The following is a 24,246-nucleotide window of genomic DNA, read 5'->3' as shown; positions in this document are numbered from 1 at the left end:
TCAGTGGAGGATTGACAGTTAGGGAAAGGAGCCAGGATGTGGGGTGGACAGCAGACGATGGCTGCACACAGGCCCGCAAGGGGTCCTGGAGCCTGGGCGGGGATTGTGGGTGACTCTGATACATTTTGAAGGCAGAGGATATAGATGGGTGGGGAAAGTTTCAGAGACAAATAGATCAAAGAAGCTCTCAGGTTTTTAAACCGAACAACGGGGTGAATGAGGGTGCTGTTTACTGAAGTGAGGAATATTGGTGGAAAGGAAGGTTGGGGTGGGTTGTTTGTCATTGTTGGTAGGCGATAGAAATCAAGGCCTAATCTCGCCGGGCTCAGTGGCGCATGCCTGTAATCCCAGAGGCTCGGGAGGCTGAGGCAGGAGGATCGTGAGTTCATAGGCAACCTCAGCAATTTAGCAAGGTCCTAAGCAACTCAGTGAGACCCTGACTCAAAATAAAATACAAAAAAGGGCTGGGGATGTGGCTCAGTGGTTAAGCATCCCTTGGTTCAATTCCTGGTACAAAAAAAAAAAAAAAAAAAAAAAAAAAAAAAAAAAATCAGGGCCTAATCTCCTTCCGGGTCTAATATTCTCTCCCTTCTGACCTCCCTTTTATGCTGGAAGACACTGACTGCCTTTCATTTTCCAATTTGGAAACCCCACACCTTCTGGTTTCTGGTCACTGGACCTCCTGGTTTTCCTTCTGCCCAAGCCATTTCTCCACCCTGCCTGCCCTCTGCATGCAGGTGACTGCAGTGTCTTTAGTCATTCCTGATCCTCCTCTTCTGGCTCTCATTTCTCATGAACGCAGCCACCAGCACACCCTGACGCTGCCCCTTCTCTCCCTCTGGACCAGACTGAGTGTCAGTCTCACCCCTCTAACACCTCTAGGGGCCCTGCCACTGGGTGTCCCAGTATCCTCTTCAGTGCAAGGTGTCCCTCAAGGAGCTCATTGCCATCTCCCCAAGTCTGCTTCTTTGGCTGTGTTCCCTCCACTGTTCCAAGTGATCATTATTTACCAAGTCACACAGGATGCAAAACAGGAATCCCTGTACTTTACTGACCCTAAGACTCACATCTCCCCCACAGTGTGAGACCTTTGAAATTGGCTTGAGTCTTCCGATCAGATACCTCTCAGTTGCTGTTATAAACCCGAGTGATGACAACTTGGGTTTTATTATTTGCACATTTGCAAATTCTGGGATTCAAGTTTGCATTGTAGGAACTGAGCTATACGCTTTTCTTTCCTTGTCGATCTTTTGATTTATTTACAGAAATCATTTTGGGTGCTCTGCAGAAAATTGTTGAGTTTAATTACGGTTTAAAATGTCTTAGAAACATTATACTAGTATTTGGCATTGAAATGAAAGGTTACTGTGTACAAGAAGAGGTGGAAATAAGAAACGGGGCATCGAGCAGACATCCGTGAAGCAATCATTCACTGTTGAAGGAATGGCCCACATTTCACATTTTCTGCAGAGAAGCCACCCAGAACTTTCCCTAACCCAAGAAGAAAACTCACAAGTAATGCTCCCTCCTTTTTCTGATGCAGACTTTGCACATGGCGCAGGGTGACTGAAGACGGTGGAAATCGCCAGCATTTTATTTTTCTGATTTTCCTTAATGGAAAATAAAGTAATGGTGCGTTGTACAATCATGGAGTCTTAGGTTAGGTGAAATATGATAATTCTAGATGCTTCCTGCTCTCAAATCTACAGTTTCAACCCCTTAACAGCTCTAATGAATCTGATTGCCCCTTTTTATTCCCATTCTGCTGCTTCATTTCAGGTCTTCATCTCTTGCCTGGCCCCTGAGGACAGGCTCCTAACCGTCTCCTGACCCCTAGGCTTGTCTCCACCAATCACCTCCACATTGCTGCTGGAGGTGTTGTGATTAATGCACAAAGCTTATCATTCCTCAGCTTCCTGTTGCCGGCAGCTGAACTCCTTCATGTCTCCTAAACGGGGCATGCTTTCTTCAGGCTGATCTCTTCCTGTGTCCAGTTCCTGCTTACAATTCCTCAAACTGATCTCCTGCTGATGTGTCAGACTGTGTTATGAACCCTGGGTGGCCTTTCTCCTCCTACTTACTCCCTAGTCCCACCTCACTTGTGAACTCCTACTCATCCTTTGAGTCCCAATCCAAGGGTCATCTCTTCTCTGAAGCCCTCCTTGATTTCCTCCCCCACCACCTCCATTTTCCAGATAGAGCAAATCATTCCTTCCTATACTGTCTTCCTTCAGACTTCTAAATGTGGCATATTAGAAAAAAGTTAAGTACATTTTTGTATAGAATTCAACAGAATATTGGGTAGCTATTTAAAGGATGCTGACAAAGAGTTTTAAATGACGAATGATAAAGTGAAAAATCCAGATGCAAGGCGTGTATACACTCTGATATCAACTTAAATGTATTCGTGTAGAAAAATGGCTGTAAGAAAATATGTAAAAATGTAATAGTGATTTTTCTTTTGGTAATGTCATTGTGGATGATATTTGTTCTTTTATGAATCTAATTTTTAAGTGGGTAGGAATTGCTTCCGTAATTAGAAGAAGTGTTAAAAACTCTCCTACTACAATTAGGAAAACCCTAAAGCCACAGAGCCTATGTCTCGTGCCTTTCTGTCGCTGTCGCTTCACCTTGCTCTTTCCGCTATGGCAGGTTTTATGGCCGGAAGATGGTGAATATCTTGATGGCCAACGCCAAGTTCGATGCCTTTCTGAAGCAGTCCCTCCCGTCACATGACTTGAGGAAAGTCATGGCGGCCATCAAGCAGCGGGTGAGTTGGTGCAGTGTGACTCCCAGTTGTTGGGAGCAGAGCGGAGCCTGGGCCCTCAGGGGGTCAGGGGAGTAGAGAGTGGATCCCAGAGGCTTTGAGTCCATCCATCGCCCCTGAGAGGTGGGATAAATGTGACTTCCGGCCCCTGTGCTCCTTCCTGGTTCTGCCCCTCACAGCCTCAGATCCTTGAGCTCTCTGGGCCTACACACCTTCTTCATCTGCTAAGTGGGGATCTTGGTCTCTGCCCCGTAACCTCCAGGGCTCTGGGAAGCTCAACTGTGACCTTGGGTGCTCTCCCAGGCCAAAGGGGTGATTCCTCATGTTATTGTTTATACCAGAATGTCAGGCAATTCCCTCGAGGGCAACTTCTTTGGGCTCATGTTTGGTGTGTGTTTTTTTCCCAAGGGAATAGAAGATAATCACGAACTTCCATCTGCCAAAGGTCGCAAGGTGTTGAGGAGTCTGGTGGCGTGTGAGAATGGGCTACCCACTGAGGAGAGGTATGGCTGCTCTTGTGTCTCTGGGGCTTCATGTTCAAAACTGCCAACAGAAGCATCTTGCTTGCCCGTGGCCTGGGGTTGCTCTGGAGTAGACGTGTGGATCTGGTGGACAGCCGAGACCTAATTGGGTCTGTAGTACTAACAGATGGATTTAAACGATGTGTTTCCCCACCCACGTCTCGGGCAGGCCAAATCCTGGGCTTGGCAGTTGGTTCCTGCAGTCTTGGCCAAGGGAGTGCCCTTCCACTAGTGCCCTTCCACTTGGTCAGGCCCTGGGTGAGGTCAGCTTCTCTTCATTCACTTAGATCAGCAAATCCTTTTGTGCAGGTTGGGCATGGCCAAGGTCTTAGGGCCTGCTGGATGAGTTCAGAGGCAGAGCAGATAAGGAGGCCTGGGCTGAGGGGTTGGAGGCTGGATCCTGGGAGCAATTAGAAACCAGACAGGAAGCTGATGGTCACTGCTGTCCTCAGCATTTCAACCATTCTGCCATGTCTTGGGAGGATGCCATCTGAACTCAGTAGGGCCTCAGAAGAAGGCCCTTCCCCTCTTCCGTGGCAGCTTCTTGCTTTCTCCCAGCAGGCTCTCAGCCCAGGAGCTCCTGGTCCCTGCCCCTCCCTGCTGTGCCTTTGTTTAGGTTTGGCAGTCTTACCTGGGATGTGCCTATTGGCATAACAGGTTCAGCTCACCTGATACCTTCTCTCAGATGCTCTCTGACACTCTGTAATCCCACCCTCATTCTCAGGGTGGACAGCAGCCCCTCTTCTTTGTAACCGTCTTCTATTGGTCCACGACCTCCTTAAGGTGAACCCTGTGCTTCTCATCTTTCTCTCTGCTCAGCACAGCTCTTGGTACTCAGTAGGCAAGAGTGTGAGGTGCAGAAATGAGTGACAGAATGGATGAGGCTGAGTCCTTTTGGGTGGGACCTGGGGGTAGGGTATGAGCTCAGTGACCCTGACTTTGAACGTGGGGTGGGAGACAGGAGTTCTCTATGGAACTGCTCTGGTGCCGACTTCATCAGGCCAGGGGGCTCAGACGGGCATGTGATCCCAATGTCAGGGGACAGAGCTTCATAACATTTCCCCAGTTACGAGGAATGAGAGCAGACCTGGTCAACAGGTGTAGGATCCAGCCCCCAGGTAAAAGGTGGGGCCCGATGACCTTAGAAACCTTTCCCCCTCTTGGATTAAATGTGCAGCGGTTGGGCTGGGGTGTAGCTCAGTGGTTGAGCATTAGAATGAGACTCTGGGTCAAGTACCACAAAAGAAAAAAGGAAGAAGAAAGAAAGGTGCCCCAGTTATCTTTTCATGAATATTCACCCCCCACTCCAGCCTTCCCCGCCAGCTTTGCACGTGTCTCCTGAAAGGAGGGGAAAAGGCAGGAAGAGAGAGCTCTGCCTGCTGACAAGGGATGGGGAACGAGGCACCACATCATTGTCCTCTGAGGAAGAGACTTTCAGAGTTCCCAAGGCCAGTGTCCCCAAGCAGCAGGTAGAGAAGCAGCATGGGGTGGACTAAGCTGCAGCGACACAGTGGTCTTTGCCCCGTCTACCAGTGGGATGGCGTGTGGTACAGAGGTGTGTTCGTCCCTCCTTCTGCCCAGGCTTGGCTCCAGTGGCCCGCGGCGGGTGGGGCTGCGCTCCTCGGCGTGGGGAGGCGTGCAGGCCGAGGAGCAGCTGCGGGAGCTGGTGCGGCTGCTGGAGGCCAAGGAGTGCCAGTCGCGGATGGATGGAGTGGGGCGGCTTCTTGAGCACTGCAAGACCAAGCCGGAGCTCGTGGTCGCCAACCTGGTCCAGGTGAGCGCTGCCCCCCGCCCTCTGGCCGGTCTCTGTCTTGTGGGTGCAACTTTAATTTGGAAAACTCTGAACCAAGGTTGAATGTTGTGCCAGACCTCTCAGGGTGGAAGGGGCCTGCTTTCCAGTGGGTCTTTGTAATGCCAAATGGGGACCTGAATGTGGCTATGGGGTTGACCACGCCTTGGAAATGTTCAGAAATTTCTTGGGTGTCTCTCATCTGACAGCTTAATGATGAGGAAGCTATGAAGTACAGGTAGAGGGCACTGTGGGGCAGATCTTGTGTTGCTTTTGGTTAGTTATTTCCATAACGTCTGGGGCAGAGCCTGTGGTTGGGCCGGGTTGGATGCATGGGTGGATGAGGGGTCGGTAGGGCCTCTCACAGGCGGAACACCAGGGTGAATGCCTGCTTCTTCCTGGAGCAAGGTTGCTGACACTCATTCCTGTGGCAGAGTAGAGACAGGCGGAGTCAGCAGGCTGGTATCCATCCAGGTTTCTTACCAGTGTGTGATCTGAGGACACCGTTTAATAATTCCTTGGAGCCTCAGTTGTGGTTTATGGGAAAAGGGGGTAACATGCACCTCGTGGTTGTCAAGGTCATTCAGTGGAAGAGCACGGAGAACCTCCATGGTGCTGGGGGCTTGGCAAGCCAGGAGGGCCCGATGCAGGTTCGTTCCTCCTCCTTACCCTCCTTCCTCTAGAGGAGACGAGTTCTTCACGATTGGAACGGTTCTGGCACAGGTTGGAAGACTCTTTTTGAGGATGCAGGAGGTGTCCTGGCCAAGGATGGTTGGTCAGGCTGGGTGAGCTCCCAGATCCTGGCACCAGGGACTCCTGCTCAACTTGAGCTCCCATGGGCTCCTGGCTTTTGTTCCCTCAATAGGTCTTCGATGCTTTCACCCCAAGGCTTCAGGATTCCAACAAGAAAGTGACCCAGTGGGCCCTGGAGTCCCTGGCCAAGATGATCCCTCTCCTCAAAGACAGCATACACCCCACGCTGCTCTCCCTCATCACCGCTGCTGCAGACAATCTCAACTCCAAGAACTCAGGGATCTGCACGGCTGCGGCTGCTGTGCTGGATGCAATGGTGGAGAGCCTGGGTGAGTGTCCCGCCTCGGCCCCGTGGGGCTCTGGAGGCAGTAACTCCCGAATCTCTACATGCGACTTGTTGCTTGGGAATCATCAGAGTGGTGAATGGCCCTGGTTGGTTCTTGGGCCAAGGGCTTCCCCAGAGACTGTGCAGGCCAGGTGTTGGTGTCCCAGGGGCGGTGAGAGTCTTCTCCATGTCCTATCCACCTAGGTGCCAATGGTTAGAAGCAGGGGAGACGTGGAGATGGCCTGGTCTAGCCTCCTCATAGCCACACACAGGTCTAGGGTCACATGGCGCCACAGTGGCTGAGTGCTGAGCGAGGCTCAACTGAGGAGGGTGCGGTGATGGGCAGAGGGGAAGTTGACGGGGGCTGGAATTAGGGTGGAATTTTTGGTCCAAGTCTGTTCTTTCCCTTTCACGGGTGATTAGAAGGTGATATTTGGTGCATCCAGTATGTAGACAGAAGTGCAAGTTTAAAACTTCAGGTGTGCCGAGGTAGTAGGACATGGGTAGACTTACGACCAAGCCACAAGAGTAGTGAGGTTTCACCAAAGTGTCTCCCGCGATGCTCAGAAGCTTCTGATCTGAGATCACCTTTGTGGGCCTTGCTGCTGTGTGTCCCGACAGCACAGGGTGACGTTCTGCCTCTGGCATTCACTGAACAGCCCACTGCAAGGCTGGAAACACCTGGCACACTTGCCCCTCCCTGTTCCCCACGCCCTGGCTGGAGCCCAGCTCCTGGGGCTGGGACAGCAGCATGTCCTTGACTGGAACCACCAGGAGGAGTTTCAGTTACAAATCAAAGGCCTGGTCAGGCCCTTCTCTATCTCTTGAGTTCATAAATATTGTCAATTTCCGCATTTCATCTCAGAGGGAATTTATGATTTGCTGAGTTTGTTGCTGTAGAACAAACAATATAAATCCAACTCTAAATTATGGTTTGTTCTCAGCGCTGCTCTGGGTAAGTGAGATTGCTGTTGCCAATAACCAAGGCTCTTGGTAAATCACCATGGGCCCTGGATTTATTGGGATAACCTGCACCAAGCAAAATGCACTTTAGCTGTTTGGAGAATATGACACCCGAATCCTGGGAGAGGAGTCTTAACTCTTCCTCCCTCATGTGTTTCAGTATCTGATGTTTGCCCTTGGGTCAACCTCCTTGAGTATGGCGGAGGCTGGCACTTTGGATAACAGAATCTGGTGTCTCCTATGGGGATAAAACTCAGGTCCCCTTGACTCAGAGTCCCATTCTACCAACCTAGACTGGGCACCCTGGAAACTGGGGAAACTGGGGAGCCTAGAGATGGCCTGTGTGCATCAGTTCATTTTCCTTTGCTGTAACAAAATAGCAGGGAAACTTATAAAGAAAAGAGGTTTGTTTAGCTCATAGTTCTGGAAGTTCAAGAGCATGGTATCAGCTTCTACTCAGCTGCGGTGAGGGCCTCATGGAGGAGCGGAGGATGGCATCACAGTAGGGAGAGTGCATGCAAAAGAGACAGGAAACCAGAGATGGGGGGTGGGGATAATGAATCCTGTTCTTTTTATGACAACCCACTCTCGTGGGAACTAACTTTTCCAGACCATCATTAATCTGTTCTGAGGGCAATGCCCTTAGTGACCAAATTATTGTCCACTAGGCCCCACTTCTTAAAGGTTCTGCCACCTCCCAACATTTCCACACTGGGAGCCAAATTTCCAACACATGAACTTTGAGGGAACAAACTATATGCAAATCAGAGCAGCCCACTTTGTGGTCTGACCACACCTCGAGGCAGAGTGGCCGCTCCCAGGACGATGCTCACGGTTTCCCCTTCCTTCTGGGACAGGGTCTCCTTGGATGTGACTCAGAGGTCTCCTTCTGGCCGTCAGCTAGAGGCTTCGGCCTGGGGAGGATGGAGGCAGGTGTGAGGGGGCTGACTTCCTCTCTAATCCTCAGATCAGTGCTCCAGCTGGCATGGAATGGTGTTGGCCTCGAAGGACTGAATGAGCTAATAAGTTCCTGGCCAAGGCTCCTGCGGAGCCTCTGGAGTGAGGTCCCCTGCTTGGCTCTGGGTGATCTGGGGGAGGAGTGGTAATGAGCTATCTGGGTCAGATGGCTCTGCTGTGCTCCAATCCTTTCAGTCCGACCAGAAACTTGGTTTTGAAGGTGTTCCTCACCATCTGTCAAGCTGATTTCTCAATGCACATAGGCCAGATCCTGAGGGGTTCAGGGAGGACCAAGGGTAGAATCGAGCTGTCTCCAGGAATGGTTCATGTCTGCCTGGAGTGGTCTGAACCTGGCTCAAAGGGGGAAAAACGGATGCAAGGACCTAAGCTTCCTCCTCCCCAGGGGGTTGGGTGGTAGTAGCAGGTGGGGACAGAAGAGAAGGGGCGTGTGTCTTCCTGAATTGCCCCAACTGAGCCTGGTGGTTCTGGTGGTCCTTAGGGGTCCCTCCTGGAGGAGCCCTTTGATGGGGAGAGTTTTCTCAAAGCTTGCTTCTTTATGCACCTCCGACCCCTGGGGATTCTGGGGTCCAGGCTGGAGATGGACCATGAAATGCCATGATGTTTAATTGTGGAAAGTCACAAAGCCACAGCTCTGCTTGCTGCAGGGCTGTGGGCATCAAGAACAATGCCAGGCGAGGTCCTGGGCCATCTTCTGACATAAATAGAGATGGCACAGCCAGATGGGCAGTGAGCCTCCTCCCGGGCTTCTTGAGATCCCTCTGGATACTAGAACTGGTGATGAAGAGGACTCATGATTCGTAGTTCCTTGGTTTTCCTGAGTGTGGGTGTGGTTGAGGGATGTGTTGGTGACAGAGCAGGTGGGGATTTCTGCCCCTGTCTTTTTAGGGGGAAGTGAGGGAGGAGACGCATTGGACAGCTTTCCCCTGATCTCTGACATTTGTCATTATCTTGGGGGCTCTGGATCTTGAAGCTCTGTGGCATCTTACCTACTCAGCACCGCGATCTTCGGATTTCTGGGGAATTATACTGGGGATTAAGGAGGTTCTCGAGCAGACCCGCCCTGTCTTTGGACTCACTTACTGGGTTAGTTACAGACGAAACTTCACCAATTAAGACATCAGGCTTCCAGCAGCTCAGTCTCTCCCAGATGACCTTCACATTCACGTTTCTCAGAGCCCAGAGGAGCGCTCTTAAATTAGCCCAGCCCCTGGCCAGTGCTGGAGAGAGCAGATAAGCTGGAACAGGGAAGGCTTCAGACCTATTTTCCCTACTTTGCTCTCCGACTTTAAGCTTATTACCCTATATAAATCATATGACCAACACTATATTGTTAATGGAATTAAAAATTCATCAATGATGCCTCTCCAACATAGCAACTGCTTAAAAAAATAGATCTATCCTCTATTTCTTGTCTACCTGTGTAAGTGTCCCTAATTACACATCATAATGTAAATATAATTGTTAATGCTTCTTTTGGTTAGCACTGCCCAGTTTCCCCATGCTTACATATAGTCTTTCTAGTTAACTTGAAAATATAAAGCTTACCCTCACCATGGTAAGAGTCTTACTTATTAATTACTGAGAAAATGGAAAAAAAAAAAAAAGCATTTGAAAGGAAAAAACAAAGCAACTCATTTAGAGTGTCAATTTCTAAAAGAAACCATTATTACTATTTGGCACATTTCATTTTAAATGTTTTTCTGTGCATATTTGCAAACTTGCATATCCATTTGAATTTGCATCTTGCTTTAAACAAATAAGGGCATGAATATTTGCATATGATTACACATTGGAGTCCCTTTTAGCAGCTCCACCTCATGACTGTGCTGGAGCTGGCTGGAGTGGATCATTCCTTTTTTTCCTGAGATGAACATGCCTGGTTTGGGCAGCCATGGAGAACTGTGGCATTCCAGAACTTACTGAGTTTTGTGTTTATTGTTGGGAGTCCAGCTTGATTCTAGTTTCTTCTTACTGCCACTGTATACATTGCCATTTTTAAAAAAACACCCATCTTTTTCCGTTTGATGCTGGGGACTGAACCCAGGAAAGCTTTGCACTGAGCTATATCCCCACCCCTTTTTATTTTTATTTTGAGATGGGGTTTCCATAAGTTGAGACTGGCCTCAAACTTGCAACCTTCCTGCCTCAGCCTCCTAAATTGCTGGGATGACAGGTGTGCACCATCTTGCTCAGCTTACATTTTCTTTTAAGGTCTTCTCTGGCTTCCAAGTATCCTCAAGATGATGAAGCCTGGTGGCCTCAGAGTTTGAATGGGACAGATATGAGGCCCCTAGACTTTTACCCCTTTGTGAAGGAGTGATCCTGAGTCTAGGGAGGACAGGGTCTGTGGCCTTCCAACCAGTGACTATTTTCTCCCCAATTCATGGCTTTTAAAATGTTCTCTTCTTTGCAAGTTCAGTCTTGACTTCCTTGTGAGGCAGAAGAGCCTATGGATACTTGGACTAGGTTAATGTCGCCTTGCTTCTAAACTTTCAAGAGTTATATTCTAGTCTCTTAATTGATTTCTCCACCCTGAATATTGCTGGATTTTCAGAGGATTTCAGGGTAATAACCATAATAGTAAGAACAACAGCCGAAGCTTGTGTAGTAGCTATACTCTAGGCAAGGTCTCATTTAATCCTTGCAACAACGCTATAGGAAAGATACTAGGATCATTCCTGTTTTATAGATGGGCAAACTGAGGCATAGAGAGAATAAGTGACTTGTCCGATGTTACACAGTAAAATGTGGAAAATTCAGGGTTTAAACTTGGGCGATCTGCATCCAGAGCCCATACCTTTTTCCCACCATGATTTATGGCCTCTTATTAAACCTGGGTGTGACCCAAAAGGTGAGGCATTGCTATGAAAGTGACCAGAGGAAGGCAGACCAGCTCTCTGGGCATAGTGCATTGGGGTCATAAGCTGGCTTGGGAAAGCCGTCCTGTTTCAGCATTGCCCTGTACTTTGTAAGCACTTATCAAACACCTACTGTGTGCTAGGTGCCTGAGCATGATCTGGTACAGATACTGCCGGATGTGTGCTTTCATGCACTCCCTAGGTGCACTTCTTTCTGGACCTGGGAGGCTACGGTCAGGGGCCAGGAGCTGGACTGAGCATTGTGGGAGGTGGCCAATGAGGGAGAAGTCCTGTGTCTTCAAATGTGAACTCATGGTCAATGATGAGGGCATGTGGAACAAATGGAAGCCCCTGGAAGCATTAGTACTGTTGATGTTGATATAAAACCTATTCTTACACAATTCTTATTCTTATACAATTTCAGCATTACCAAGATACCCTGAGACCACTTCTTGCTAACTGCAATATTCTAGAAGTTGGCATCTTTTTATTTCCTAGGACAAATCATTTTTAAAAATTTTTATTTTTACAGACTGCATTTTGATTCATTGTACACAAACGGGGTACAACTCTTCATTTCTATAGTCGTACACAATGTAGAGTCACACCATTCATGTAATCATACAAGTACATAGGGTAATAATGTCTATCTCAGTCTACTGTCTTTCCTTCCCCCACTCCCTCCTGCCCCATTTTCTTCTACACCATCCAAAGTTCCTCCATTCTTCTCTTCCTCCCCCCACTCTCCCCTCCCATTAAGTATCATTATCCACTTATCAGAGAAAACATTCAGTCTTTGTTTTTTTGGGGGCTTGGCTTACTTCACTTAGAGTATTCTCCAACTCCAACCATTTACCAGCAAATGCCATAATTTTATTCTTCTTTATGGCTGAGTAGTATTCCGTTGTGTTTATATACCACAGTTTCTTTATCCATTCATCAATTGAAGGGCATCTAGGTTGGTTGCACAATCTAGCTATTGTGAATCGAGCAGCTATGAACATTGATGTGGCTGTGTCACTGTAGTATGCTGATTTTAAGTCTTTGGGAACTTAAAAAAAACTTTACACCAAAATTACAAAGATCCCAATCAATAAATGGGCTAAGAAACTGGGTAGACACTTCATAGAAGATATACAAGTGATCAACAAATCTATGAAAAAGTGCTCATCATCCCTAGCAATTAGAGAAATGCAAATTAAAACCACCCTAAGAGTTCATCTAACTCCAATTAGAATGACTATTATCAAGAACACAAGTGGGGAAAAAGCACACTCACACATTGCAGGTGGAGTTGCAAATTCATGTAGCCACTCTGGAAAGCAGTATGGAGAGTCCTCAGAAAACTTGGAATGGACCCACCATTTGACCCAGTTTAAATTGTCTTAAAGACTCTTTGTCACCTTGTGGCTGGGGCTTTGCAAACAGCAGAGAAGCACCTGTGAACATGTCCTTTTCTGTATCCCTCACAAACCCTAGGACGAGAGCAAGGAAGTGGGAATTGGCTCTTAGCCTGATTGAGGCCCCACAGGAGAATATGGGTTGTGAAAAGACACCCGTGGGGTGCTGGGCTCCCTACTCAGCCTGCAGGAGCTGGGAGAGGGTGGGATGTCTGTAAAGATTGGCCTCCAGCAGGTCTCTGGGCTCTGCGCCCCACCCCAAGAGAAGTTGGCCTTGAGATATGGGCTCTGGCCCCCAGGTTCTGTGGTTTGAGGGCCCCCTCCAAAACTCATGTTGACATTGAATGGTCATGGTAAAGTATTAAGATGTGGGCCCTTCGAGAGGTGACTAGGTCAGAGGGCTCTGTCCTCATGAATGGATTAATGCTGTCATTGCGGGGGTGGGTTATTTATCGTGGGGTGGGTTCCTGATAGGAAGGATGCGATTGGCCCCTTTCTATTTCTGTCACCCACACTCCTTTGCCTTTCTGCCTTCTGCCATGGGATAACCCAGCATGCAGCCCCTTGCCAGAGGCTGGAACCAAGTTCCTGAACTTCCCAGTTTCCAGAACCCTGAGCCAAATAAACTTGTATTGCTTATAAATTACCCAGTCCTTGGTTTTCTGTTACAGTTGCAGAAAATTGACTAAGACACCAGGACGCACTTGCTGGGCCACTGTGGTGACACCAGCTTCTCACCCACCCCTCCTGACAGGTGCAGGCAAGCCCCATAGCCACATCCCAGAAAAAGGCATCTCATTACTCGCCCAGGCTCCTGTGCAATTATGCCGAGACATGGTTGCAAAATGCCGGGAACTTGGCATGCTGGGGCTTCCTTGGTTCATGGTGGAGGCGGTGTGGAGACAAAGCAGAAGTGCTCAATCGCCACCATTTCTCGGTTAGCACACCTTTCTCAGGAAGCATCCACTTTCCTCACCTTGGTGTCTTTGCGAGGTCTTCAAGTTAATCCTTGGAGAAGCCAGGGAATATCAGTTAGACGGGGGAGAAATGAGGAGCTTCTCAATTCAGTACATGGGAGCTCCTGCTGCAGCTGGCTTTGGAAACACAATCCAAGAGGCCAAGAGTCTTTGTATCCCAGAGACACCCCACCACATGTACATGAGATTTCACCATTAGTGGTTCATCTCTGCAATAAACACTTGCACCATTTTAGTGTCTTTCAAGCAGGGAGGTGCTCAGTGCTAGTGCTTCACCTTTGGGTGTGGTTGCTGGGTAGTTGGGTGAGCTGTGCCCCTGGTCTGGGTGTGGCTGCAGGGCTGGTGGAACTGGGCAGATGGAGAGTACTGGACAAGTTAAAAAAGAAGAGATTCAAAAATACCCAAATCTCCTGAAAGATGAATTGGGGCATATGGAAGGTAAACCGCCATCTTGGAATGTATGTTCTTGCAGGGCCTGGGTCTCACACTGCCTGGGTTTAACAAGCAAGGAGGAAGTCAGGCCTGGGACAGGCCCCACCAGAGCCAGCCAGGTGAATCTGCTCCTGATAGGGTGACCAGTCATCCTGGGTCCTTGGACCCATACTGTCACTGCTGCAGCTGGGAGAATGCTGGGCAGAACAAATCTGGTTGGTCACCCTGGCACTAGACCCCAGGCTTTTGTTACAGGAGCACAGGGCCTCCTATGCTGGGTCAGGTTCAAGGTAAGGTCTTTCCTTATCAAAGGAGCCTCCTGAGGGGGTCAAGGTAGACCTTGTTTTACTTATTTCCCAGCTCCGTGCATATTACATAAAGGATATCAGCAAGTGTTCACTGTGGGAATAAACGAAACCTGGTGTGGGTGTGTCCTATTGATTGGATCACAAGTTCAAGCTTTGAGGAGAGCAGTGACTTCTAAATTCTAACCCCATCCCTTTGTGTGACCTTTGACCATGGTTCAATGGCTGTTTCCCCTATAACTATAAATATATTTATATATCCATCTATTGATATATGTATCATCTCTCTGTTTATCAATGATTCATCTACCCTCTTTTGCCCCAAAATTCCCAGCAGTTTTGAGAATCACAAACAATATGAACCAGATCTGTGGGAATAAATGCAGACTGTTTGGGAGCCTCTAACTGTCTCAGGACACTCCTCTTCCCCAAATGTCCCACGTGCATTTATTTTTTAAGTGGCCCGACTGTGACCTGGAAGCATTCATTCAGCTTCCCAGAATGCTTTTTCCCTGTGCGGGCTAGTGGGCACCTGGCGCTGTGAATGCCCAGTCCTGGTGGTCCATCCAGCATCATGCCACTGACCTCTCCATCTCTTTCAGACCATGTTGGCCTCCTACAAGCGTTTGCTGGGCGGCTGCGTTTCCTGAGTGGCCGCTCAATACTGGATGTCACAGAACGCCTGTCAGGTGAGCCTCCCCAGCCCTACTCCACCCAGCCATCTGTCCATCTCTGTACTGCTTCTCTGGCATGAGGTGATCCCCACAGGTCATTAAAATGTTCTTTCTAAATTGAATATTTTGTGACAATCTCCACATTGTCAGAAGATAATCTTTTGTTTTGGAACAAAATGATGCAGGAATGTGCATAACTACAGAGTTTAAGAATCTAGTATGTAGTTCTTCCTCTTTGCAAACCAGGCTTCCTCTAGGCCATTGAGTCTTTGTGTGAATCAGAAAAAGAGCCCAGCTAGACCCCGCCTGCGGGAGGCATGGTTTGATCAGCAGACAATATTATCCTGAGAGTTACAAAATCTGCCCCTTCTGTGGCCTGGCAAACAGAGGGTGGGCTGATCTAAGCCCACTTGGCTCCTGGCTGGGTGCTGGACCTTGATCACAGCAAAGTGGGGCCTCAGGCTGACTCTCCGCCTGTGCCAGCTTCAACTGAGGCAAGACTGCTCCCCCCAGTCCTACTTCTGCTTCGAGTCTGCAGGATTAAGTCTGGGTGATTTCATTCCAGGCTGGTGCCTGCTCCTGTGGTCTTGAGGGGCAGCATGGAAAGGGCATAGGGTTTTGGGGGTTCATGGACCCATTTGCCTCCCACCAGTACTCAGCTTAGTTTTCTCATCTTTTCTGTTTGCCAAATCCTCCTCTCAACCTTGGGAGGGTCCCTCCTCTGGAGGAGGCAGGAGGACTGGATCATGGAGATGGACCATGCTATGCCCCCATTAAATTCTCCAAAGCCTCCTGAACTGTCTTAGGAGATGGTTCAGTACCTCTGGAGTGGCCCGACCCTGCTCCCTCTCTGGGTCTCCTTGGGCCCACACCCTGTCACATGCCCTGGGTCATTTAATGTGTATAACAAGCCCTCAAGAAGACAGAAGTTTCAAAAGCCTTTTTGGGGTAGAGATAAGAAAAAAGGAGCTCACAGAGATGAAATACAAGGTCCTTTGGTGAGTCATCCAGGGTTTGTCCCCAGGAGGCTGGCTGTAGACCTGAGCCCTCTAAATGCACAGGCCCTAACTGGCCCTGCCTTTGCCTCCTGGGTACCAGCATGCCACCCTCATCTCCTCTGGCCCTTTTCTGCCCACAAGTGGCCCCTCTGTGTGAAAAACCAACTTCTTTCTCCACCTGGGTGATACCCACTTTGTCCTAGCATCATCCCCTCTGTTTCCCTTCTCTGTGTACTTCTCAGGAGTGCATCCCATGGAGCATCACAAATGATCCTTCTCCAGGGCCTTGTGGCCTTGGGCACTCAGGGGTACCTAGTACAGGTGGCCTTACTAAGGACTTTGGTGCCAGCTACTCATTCTGGTTTATCCTCTGTCCGCTGGCCTTGCCTCTGCTCCCTGGTTCAGTCCACCCTGTGTCCCTGGAGTGGCTTCCTACCTCATATCCAGGTGACAGACCTTCCCCAAACATGTGGGGCAAGTGAGGCAGGACTGGGGGCAATGGCAGTCACTGTGTAAAGCTGTGGTTGCCTGAGGCGAGAGCAGGGGCGTGGAATTAAGACCACCCAGGAGACCAGGCCCTGTTCTGTTGCTCAAAATCAGTGTTCTCTGAGGGAAACCCTTACTGGTCCTGTGTAGGTTATTTAGGGGGTGCAGGGTTGGGTGAGTAGCCTCACTTTCTCCACTGACTGTAATTTATTCCCCCATCTATTTCCAAAAGACCTCAAAAGTGTGTTTCTCTAGAGCTCTTCAGCTAACTTGGTGTCATCTAGGAACAGAGAAGAAAATTTCCTTTGACACAAAGCGTGGACTAAGTATAGCACAGCTTAATCTTTTGCTAATGACTTCAGCGGCCATTTCAGCTTGAGTTTAATGGGGTTTGCTCCCTCACTGTGGCTTGCAGAAAGGCTTCTGTGCCTTAGCAGCTGGAGAGATGGAGCTAGGCAGCCAGGTGACCTCTGCATCCCTGGGCCTGGGGAATGTATCTCTGAGGCAGCTTGAGTTTTCCTAGCAAAGATGTGAACAGAGGAGGTACAAGGGCCTGGGGCAGGAAGGCTGCTGCTCTTTCTGGGGTCTGGGTGTCAAAGCTCCTTACTGCTCTGAGGGAGGGGTTCCGGGAGAGGAGGGATATGGCAGTAAGGCACTTCGGGTAACTTGGGCACAGCCCAAAGTCACAGCCACCCCTCCTGGTGACCTGGGATAGCCTTTGATGTGCTTCGATGTGGGCGGCAGCCCTGGCATTTGCTCTGATGTAGGAGGCCTGGGTGCAGGGTCAGCTGGCTGCTGTGTATCTTGGGCTTAGCGGATGAGGGGATTCAGGGGATTCATCACCGGGAGGCGGGTCTGTGCAGAGCCTGATGGTTTACACACATGTTCACTCATGGACTTCTGTGGTCTTATGAGGTTGGACCAGATGCTAGGGCCATACTGGCCTCATCCCCTGCTAGCTTTTTTACCTGAATCTTGACTTCTGTCCCTAGCACAGCTTTTCTCTGTGGGGACTTTCATAGGTGGCATTGTGGATTAATGCAATTCTAATATTAGCAACTATTTGTCACTTGCCTACCTAAAGGTGGACACTTGACATGTATTTATCAAATCTCTAACAATCTTGAGAGCTTGGTTTGGGATTGTTATCCTGATTTCACGGGTGTGGAAAAGGCTCAGAAAGGCTGGGTGTCTTCCTCAGGCCCACAGGACTAGCAGAGTTAGGATAGTAACCAGGGGGTCTGCCTTCCACCACCCCCGGCCGCAGAGAGCCATCATAATCATGGACTCTGTGCACCTTTGCCTTTGCAGATTCCTTCTTCCATAAAAGAGAAAAGTACATTTCATAACAAACATAAGCCAGGTTGGATATATTCATCTTTGTTTCTTCTGATGCTAAAGTAAATTAAAACATTTTCCTGGGCCCCTAATGGTGCCATGATCCTTGAACATGTGCACAGGGGAAGTTCAGCCCTGCTAGTCTGCTTGTCCTTTGAAGGACAGAGTCGGGTGAGGGCGGCGGGAGGGGAGAGAGCTCCCCAGCTTAAGTGACCCTCCCTCTGTTCTTCCTGACAGTGCTGGTGGCCTCAGTTTATCCCCGAAAGCCTCAGGCTGTGGAGCGGCATGTTCTTCCTGTTCTCTGGTACTTCCTGAACAGCATGACCGGGAATGGCATCCTGCCAGGGCGTGGTAGGAACGTCCGCATGGTGGTGTATCAACTGTCTCGGAGCCTCCAGGAGCAAATGGGCTCCCGCCTGCAGGACTTTGCCACTGGGCAGTCAAAGCAGGTCCTTAAAATGCTCCAGGAACTCTTAGACACCGAATCCCCAGGAGGCAGCCACAAGGTCACCAACAGGGAGATGCCACCTGACAGCAAGATGACTAGCAGCTCATGCCTCTTTCAGCTGGATTAAAGATGGACCTGAAATGGGCCATTATTATTTTTTATCTTATTTTATTTTTATGATGGAATAATCTCCTGGTCTACTTTCACCCTTAGAGTCCCAGATGTATATAGTCTATTTTGAAGTAGAAATAAAAGAATCGCTTATTTTTCTAAGGTTTTCTTATCTTGCATTTTTTGTAACCTCAGAGAATTTTCCAATAGGTAGGTTTATGAAACAAACAAAATGAAACATGAAAACTGCGAAATTAGTTGCAGATGCAATTGAGACAAAGAACGAGGGAAAAAAAGGGTAGCTGTTATAGTTTGCATATAAGGTGTCCCCTGAAATCTCATGATTAGATTATGAAAGCTGTAAGCTAGTTGGGGAATTAATCCATCTGATGGATTAATCCACTTGTCCACTTGATGGATTAATCCATTTGGTGGATTAATAATTTGAAAGGATTACTGTACTGGGTGGTAGCTGTGGGCAGGTAGGGTGGGTCACTGCGGGCATGCCTCCCTCTCTCTTTCCCTCTGCTTGCATCTACCATGAATTTCCCTATACTCTTCTGCCATGGTACTCTGCTTCATCTTGAACCGAAAGTGATGGAGTCTACCAACCATAGACTGAATCTCAGAAACTGAGCCAAAATAAACATTTCCTCCTCCAAGCTGTTCTTGTCAGGTATTTTTATCAGGGATGAAAAGCTGACTAACACTGTAGCACAGGCCTCCACGCTGCAGGTCATTCGTGGGTAGAACCTCTGTGAGCAGCTGGACAAGAAGACTCCCAAGACCCAGAGACCCAGACCTGGTCACTTTAATCTGGTCCATTTGTTATTGGCCTGATTAGAGGTAAGTGCATCAAAGCTCTCCAGACACCTGTGCTTCTCCCTGGCAAAATCTTCAGCACAGGGAACCTTCTGGTAGGATCTGCTCGTCTTGTCAAAAGGCGAAGGGAATGTGACATTCGTGTTACCGAAAGCCTTCTCTAGAAGTTGGCAGCGTGGCTCACTCTGTCGAGGACTACAACTAGAAGGTACTTCAGGCTTGAAGCATTGCAAATGGCAATGCTTGGTAGAGCTTAAAGTGCTTGGCACTGTGCTGGTACCTGGTGTCTCTGAAACTGGGCAGATGATTGCAGTTGAATCATGATGGTGGAGAGGTGAGCTGGGCACAGCATGGGCCAGGACGTGAGGAAGCAGAGAGAGGTGTCAGTCATTGGAGAAGCCAGTGAAAGGGGTCCTGGCAGGGGGAGGGGGTCTGTTGTGGACTCTGACTTGGTGGGGCCAGCGGCAAGTTAACAACAGTGTGACCAGAAAGAAGTAGAGCTCAGGTCATTACCTCAAACACAGGGCCGGGACACACCCGGTAAGGCGAAGACTGAAGGGTGATAGCTCAGCAATTTTTCTGGTGGGTCCTGTCAGAGGAACCCCTGTCCACTGTCACCTGCCCCCACGTATGACATCAGTTCCACACCACCTTTCTTTTCTGTTTTGGGGGGTGGGGATTGAACTTAGGGGTGCTTTACTACTGAGCTACATCCCTAGCCCTTCTTATTTTTACTTTTTTGTTTTTGAGACAGGGACTTGCTAAATTGCTGAGGATGGTCTTGAACTCATGATCCTCCTGCCTCAGCCTCCCGAGTTGCTGGGATTACAGGTGGGCACACCACACCCAGCTATTCCATGCCACCTTTCTTACTCTTCCTGGGTTGTGTGACCCTGGGAGGCCCTATTGCCAGGCAGAAATCAGAGGGGCCCTCTTTATCCCCTGGGGTGAAGTTGGACACTTGCAAGTCATCCTGGATCCTGGCTTTCAATAGACTGCTGAAGTGTGACCTTGAACAATTTGTCTCTGTGTGCTGCTTCTCACCTGATGCTGACCCAGCAGGGCTTCCCTGACAACCACCTTCCTCTTGATCAATTCTGACTGAGCCAGGTTCAAGGTCTACTGAGAAGGGAACCAGCCAAATGTGCCCAAGAGACTGATTTTAGTCTTAAACAATATAATTGATTGTGTTTGCTTGTTATCTGAGCAAACTTTTTTTTTGGTTGGGAGACCTGAATTTTCTGCTTGTCAAGATCTGAGAATAGATCAGAATATTTCAGAAATTTTTAGGATGATAAGAGCCCAGGGACATAGAGTCTGGAAGAGATTTTGAGGGCAGAAATTCAGCTCAACGGCCTTTTCCTATCTCAAAAATGAAACTCCCTGTCTCCCAAGTTCTGTACCCATCCTCAGGGTTGGAGGTATTAAAATTAGTAGAAAAGTAAAGAATAAATCTTTGCACTAGTCTGTTTTCCTATATAACTTCAAGTTTTAATCTGCTGGCCATACCCCTGGCACATGGTTTTTAGGCAAGGATTGAGTGGTTCTGGTGTCACTTGGGTAATTTCAGTCTCAAAAGATTCCCCACATTAGTCCTTATAAAACAAAGAAAGGACAGCACATTAGTAACCGGGGCCCAGACTGTGGGCAATACCTGCAAGAGCCAAAGGGAAGGTCAGTCATGGGCAATGAAGATGGTCCCGGGAGCCAGGTTGGGTTGGACCATCCCATTCTCTGCTGACTGTGCTTAACCAGAAATTCTACTTACGTAAGATGCTCCTGGGGTGGGAACACAGCCTCTGGCTATGGCAAATCTCTTCCTCTCTCCCTTTCCTTTTCTTCCTCCCCTTCCAGTGGAAGTTTTGAGATTTTAGAAGACTTTGGCCCTTGCCTTCAGGTTTTGCTTCTTTGTTTTCTCTTGTTCAGCTCCTACCTTCTGGGTTGGTTAACCGGCAGTTAATGTGTCTCATCTGAACCACCTGACAAGACAAAGGGTACCTTGCCTGGGCTCCCCTGGGGTTTTTTGTGTTTGTACTGGGGTGGAACCCTGGACCTTACGCATGCGAGGTAAGTGCTCTACAACTGAACCACATCCCCATCCCTCTCCAGGAGTCTGTTGGTCTGGGTTGGGGCCAGTTAGATTCATCCCTCCCTCCCTCCCCCTTCTCCTCTTGCTCCTTCTTCCCTTCAGGTGATTCTAATCTGTGGCCATATTCAGAAATCACAATGGCTTTGGCCCTGTGATATCCAGGCCTGCCAGCTCCCCTCACCTCACAGCCCTGGAATGTCCTGGGGTTGCAGACAGACTGAGGCCAGGCACTGGAGTCAGAGAGGCCTGGGCTTCATTAAGTCCGGGCTCTATGGCTTGCTGATGTGTGGCTTTGGACCCTTTGTCAAGCTTTCTGTCCTTCACTTTCCTTTTCGATCTAGGTTGTGTGTGTGTGTGTGTGTGGTTAGGTGGTGATGGTTGTTTAACAATACCTGCCTTAACCCTGTGCAGATTAATGAGATAACCTTGTGAAGTACTTAGCACAAGCCCAGGGGCATAGGGAACGCTTGATCAGCATTGGATGTGATGTTTTGGGGTCACAGCTTTAGGAGCAGGAGGGATGGGGGTCAGCTCTGCTGACCTTGGTGTTGAAAGAAGCGGCAACGTGCTGGGAATTTGTGGCACCTGAGACTTACTGTTAGCTGTGGGGGCTTACCTAGAGGTGATACCGCTGGTTACCTTGATGAGTCCTGCTTTCTCAGATGTTGAAGAATAGCACCAAAGAAGCACGCCCAGGCGAGTGTAGAGTAGAAAGTAAGTGAAAGATAGAGGGAGCCCGCACCTGTATAAACACAGGCTTCCCCAAACTGCCCCCAGCCTCCTGAAAGTGGTAAAGAATTTTCCTTCTCTCATCTTATCTGTGAAGGCCAGGGGAGCTGACCCGAGAACGAACCTTGCTAACGACAACCCTCCTCTCGGAGGTCAGGGCGACTCAGAACTTAAGATAACATGCTTTACAATTGTATATGTTAACTAATTAGGAAGAACACTGTATAACTGCTTGCCTTTTATTATATAAACCCTGCTAATGAGGGCTCGGGGCCTCTTAGCGTCACTGGTTAAGGATGCAGAGGACCAGGCTCGAGCTTGCTAATAAATGACTCTTTGTTGCTTGCATTGATCGTGGTCTCTGGTGGTCTTTGCGGGGTCTCGAGTCTTTGGGCACAACATAAGAAGCTTTATTAAGAAAAGTAGAACAGACTTCTCCCAAGTGGAAGAAGGGAACCCAAAGGCAGAATCACGGGAGGGGCAAATCTGGCCCTTTTTACAGGTTTTGTTCTCCTGTTCCTTCCCCCTTATCTCTTTCTTTCCTGCCTACATGACTAGGCCCAGGAGATGCAGGTGAGATGGCAAAAAGGTGAGAAGCAGATGGGCAGGGGGAAGGGCCAAATGGAGTGATGTAGGCAGGTTGGGGCCTGGGGCATCGATGAGCAACTCCTTTCCTGCAGTCTTTTGCGAAAAGGATGGTAAAGGCAGGTAAATTTGGTAATCAATGGGCTCCTGAGGTCTTTGATATTTCATTCTCCCGGGGCGGTTTCTAACTTCTCAGACCCAGATGGTTTCTATGGCCTCCATTTTCTCAATTTGACCTGATTTCGTATTCCTGCACTGACTGCCTGTCCGCAATTCTGGCTTCAGAATAGGTCTGTTCTGCCCCCTCCTCTAGGAAGTTAGGGCCACTCTCACCTTTTGGGGTTTGTCATTTCTCTGGTTGCCCAACCCTCTGTCCTTGCTTGATAGGCTCTCAGAGCTACTGTTGGCATTTCCCACTCTCGCTCCTGTTACCAAACTCAATTGTGGAAGATCATCCCACAGAAAAACCCATATCTGAGAGATGCGATGAGAGTTGGGAATTAAGGAAGGCTTTTTTCAGTGGCCAAAGAAGGGCAGTGGGAGTCCATGCTTGCAAATCAACTTCTTGACTCCAGGGGATTGAGGGACTATGAATATGGGATGGGAATAATGAGTGAGAAAGAGGCTGATAAAGGGGAAGAAGAGATCTGTCTTTTCTGGGAATAAGTAGAGATCATCCTGGAACTTGGGTGCCACATCTTGTCATGGTCTGGTGTTTCTGGTCACTGAGGCTGATAGAGATATCTTGAGCCTTGAAGCGGGAGGGGTGAGGACCAGCAAGTCTCAAACGATCAGTGTGTCTGCGGGAGCTGAGTAGAACCTGACGTGAAAGTTAAGGCAGCAAGGGAGACAGAGGCAAAAGACAGAGACGCGGAGTCTTCCCATTCCAACTACCCAGCAGACCTCTGTAGGCACAATGAAGGGTCAGTGTTTGCAGCAAAAGCAAACTTGAGGTCCTGGAAACTATCCCAGGCAAGCATTATCATCATAACCCACCAGTCAGAGGTGTGATCTTGAAGCAAATCTAATGGGAGATTAATAATGTAGTGCCAGCTGTGTGACTTTCAAAAAGTGATTTTTAAAAGTCAGCTAAGAGCAAGTGAAGCTAGTGGGTTTCCTTAGTCCCCCCCTCCAGGAACACCCTCACTGGAGAACACTCTCACTGGCTGCTCTTCTGCCCGCCAGGCTGCTCCCTCCCCGCCACTCCTCTGGACTCTTGGAGCTGGAGGCAGAAGGATTTAGAGGAGAGTAGAGTGCTTTCTGGACCAAAGCATCTCCTTTATGACTCAGCTCTGCCACTAGAAGAGAAACGGGGGGTGGTGAGAGTAAAAAGCATGTCTTCTGTTGTTCTTGGTGGGGAGAGGAAGGTGCAGATCCCGAAAGGGGAGGTGGAAGAAGAACCAGCTTCCAATTAAATGTCTGTGGTGTTTGGGGTCTGTCCTTCTTCCCCTTGGAGGAGGAGATCATTTCCCTCATTTCCTGATGAGGACACTGGGTCCCAGAGAGTCCTCTAGTGAGCTCCTCAGCCAGGGCATAGGGGCCGCCTGGGAATTACTAGAGGGCAGACTGATTTGCCAGGTCTGGGTTGGGCTTAAGATTCTGCATTTCCCACAAGCTCCCAGCTGATGTCAATGCTGCACAGCTTCAGACCTGGCACGATCTCCGCCTTAGGAGTCAGACCCTAAGAAGCAGCTAGAAAGTCTCTGGAGCTTGGATCTGCGCTTAGGTCTGTTTGATTCTAAAGCCCCTGACCTTGTCCAATATGCTCCATGGCTCCAGGAGATTCACCTTCCCCTGAGTCAGTCAGAGCCCTCTGAGAGGATCAGCTGAAATCCCATGGATTTCTGCAGTTAGTTTGATTCCAGAGTTTTGCCCCCATAACTTCTGGGCTGGGAGAG

The 24,246-nt window shown here is 49.0% G+C and overlaps 1 protein-coding gene across 4 annotated transcripts in view; it reads left to right on the top strand.

The window, feature by feature from the left end:
- The window catches only part of Togaram2 (TOG array regulator of axonemal microtubules 2), a 64,810-nt gene extending 46,326 nt beyond the window's left edge, over positions 1 to 18,484 (top strand). For all 4 annotated transcript variants that reach the window (XM_047522973.1, XM_047522975.1, XM_047522974.1 and 1 more), the window contains 6 exons: positions 2,653 to 2,770; positions 3,176 to 3,270; positions 4,870 to 5,062; positions 5,943 to 6,159; positions 14,671 to 14,757; positions 17,802 to 18,484. In XM_047522973.1, coding sequence (XP_047378929.1) covers positions 2,653 to 2,770; positions 3,176 to 3,270; positions 4,870 to 5,062; positions 5,943 to 6,159; positions 14,671 to 14,757; positions 17,802 to 18,139 — 1,048 coding nt within the window. In that variant the 3' untranslated portion in view covers positions 18,140 to 18,484. The remainder of the gene's footprint in view (positions 1 to 2,652; positions 2,771 to 3,175; positions 3,271 to 4,869; positions 5,063 to 5,942; positions 6,160 to 14,670; positions 14,758 to 17,801) is intronic.
- The last annotated feature ends 5,762 nt before the right edge of the window (positions 18,485 to 24,246 follow it).

Source organism: Sciurus carolinensis, chromosome 13, assembly GCF_902686445.1.
Source record: "Sciurus carolinensis chromosome 13, mSciCar1.2, whole genome shotgun sequence".
Taxonomy (NCBI): domain Eukaryota; kingdom Metazoa; phylum Chordata; class Mammalia; order Rodentia; family Sciuridae; genus Sciurus; species Sciurus carolinensis.
This window is presented reverse-complemented; position numbering and strand designations above follow the sequence as displayed.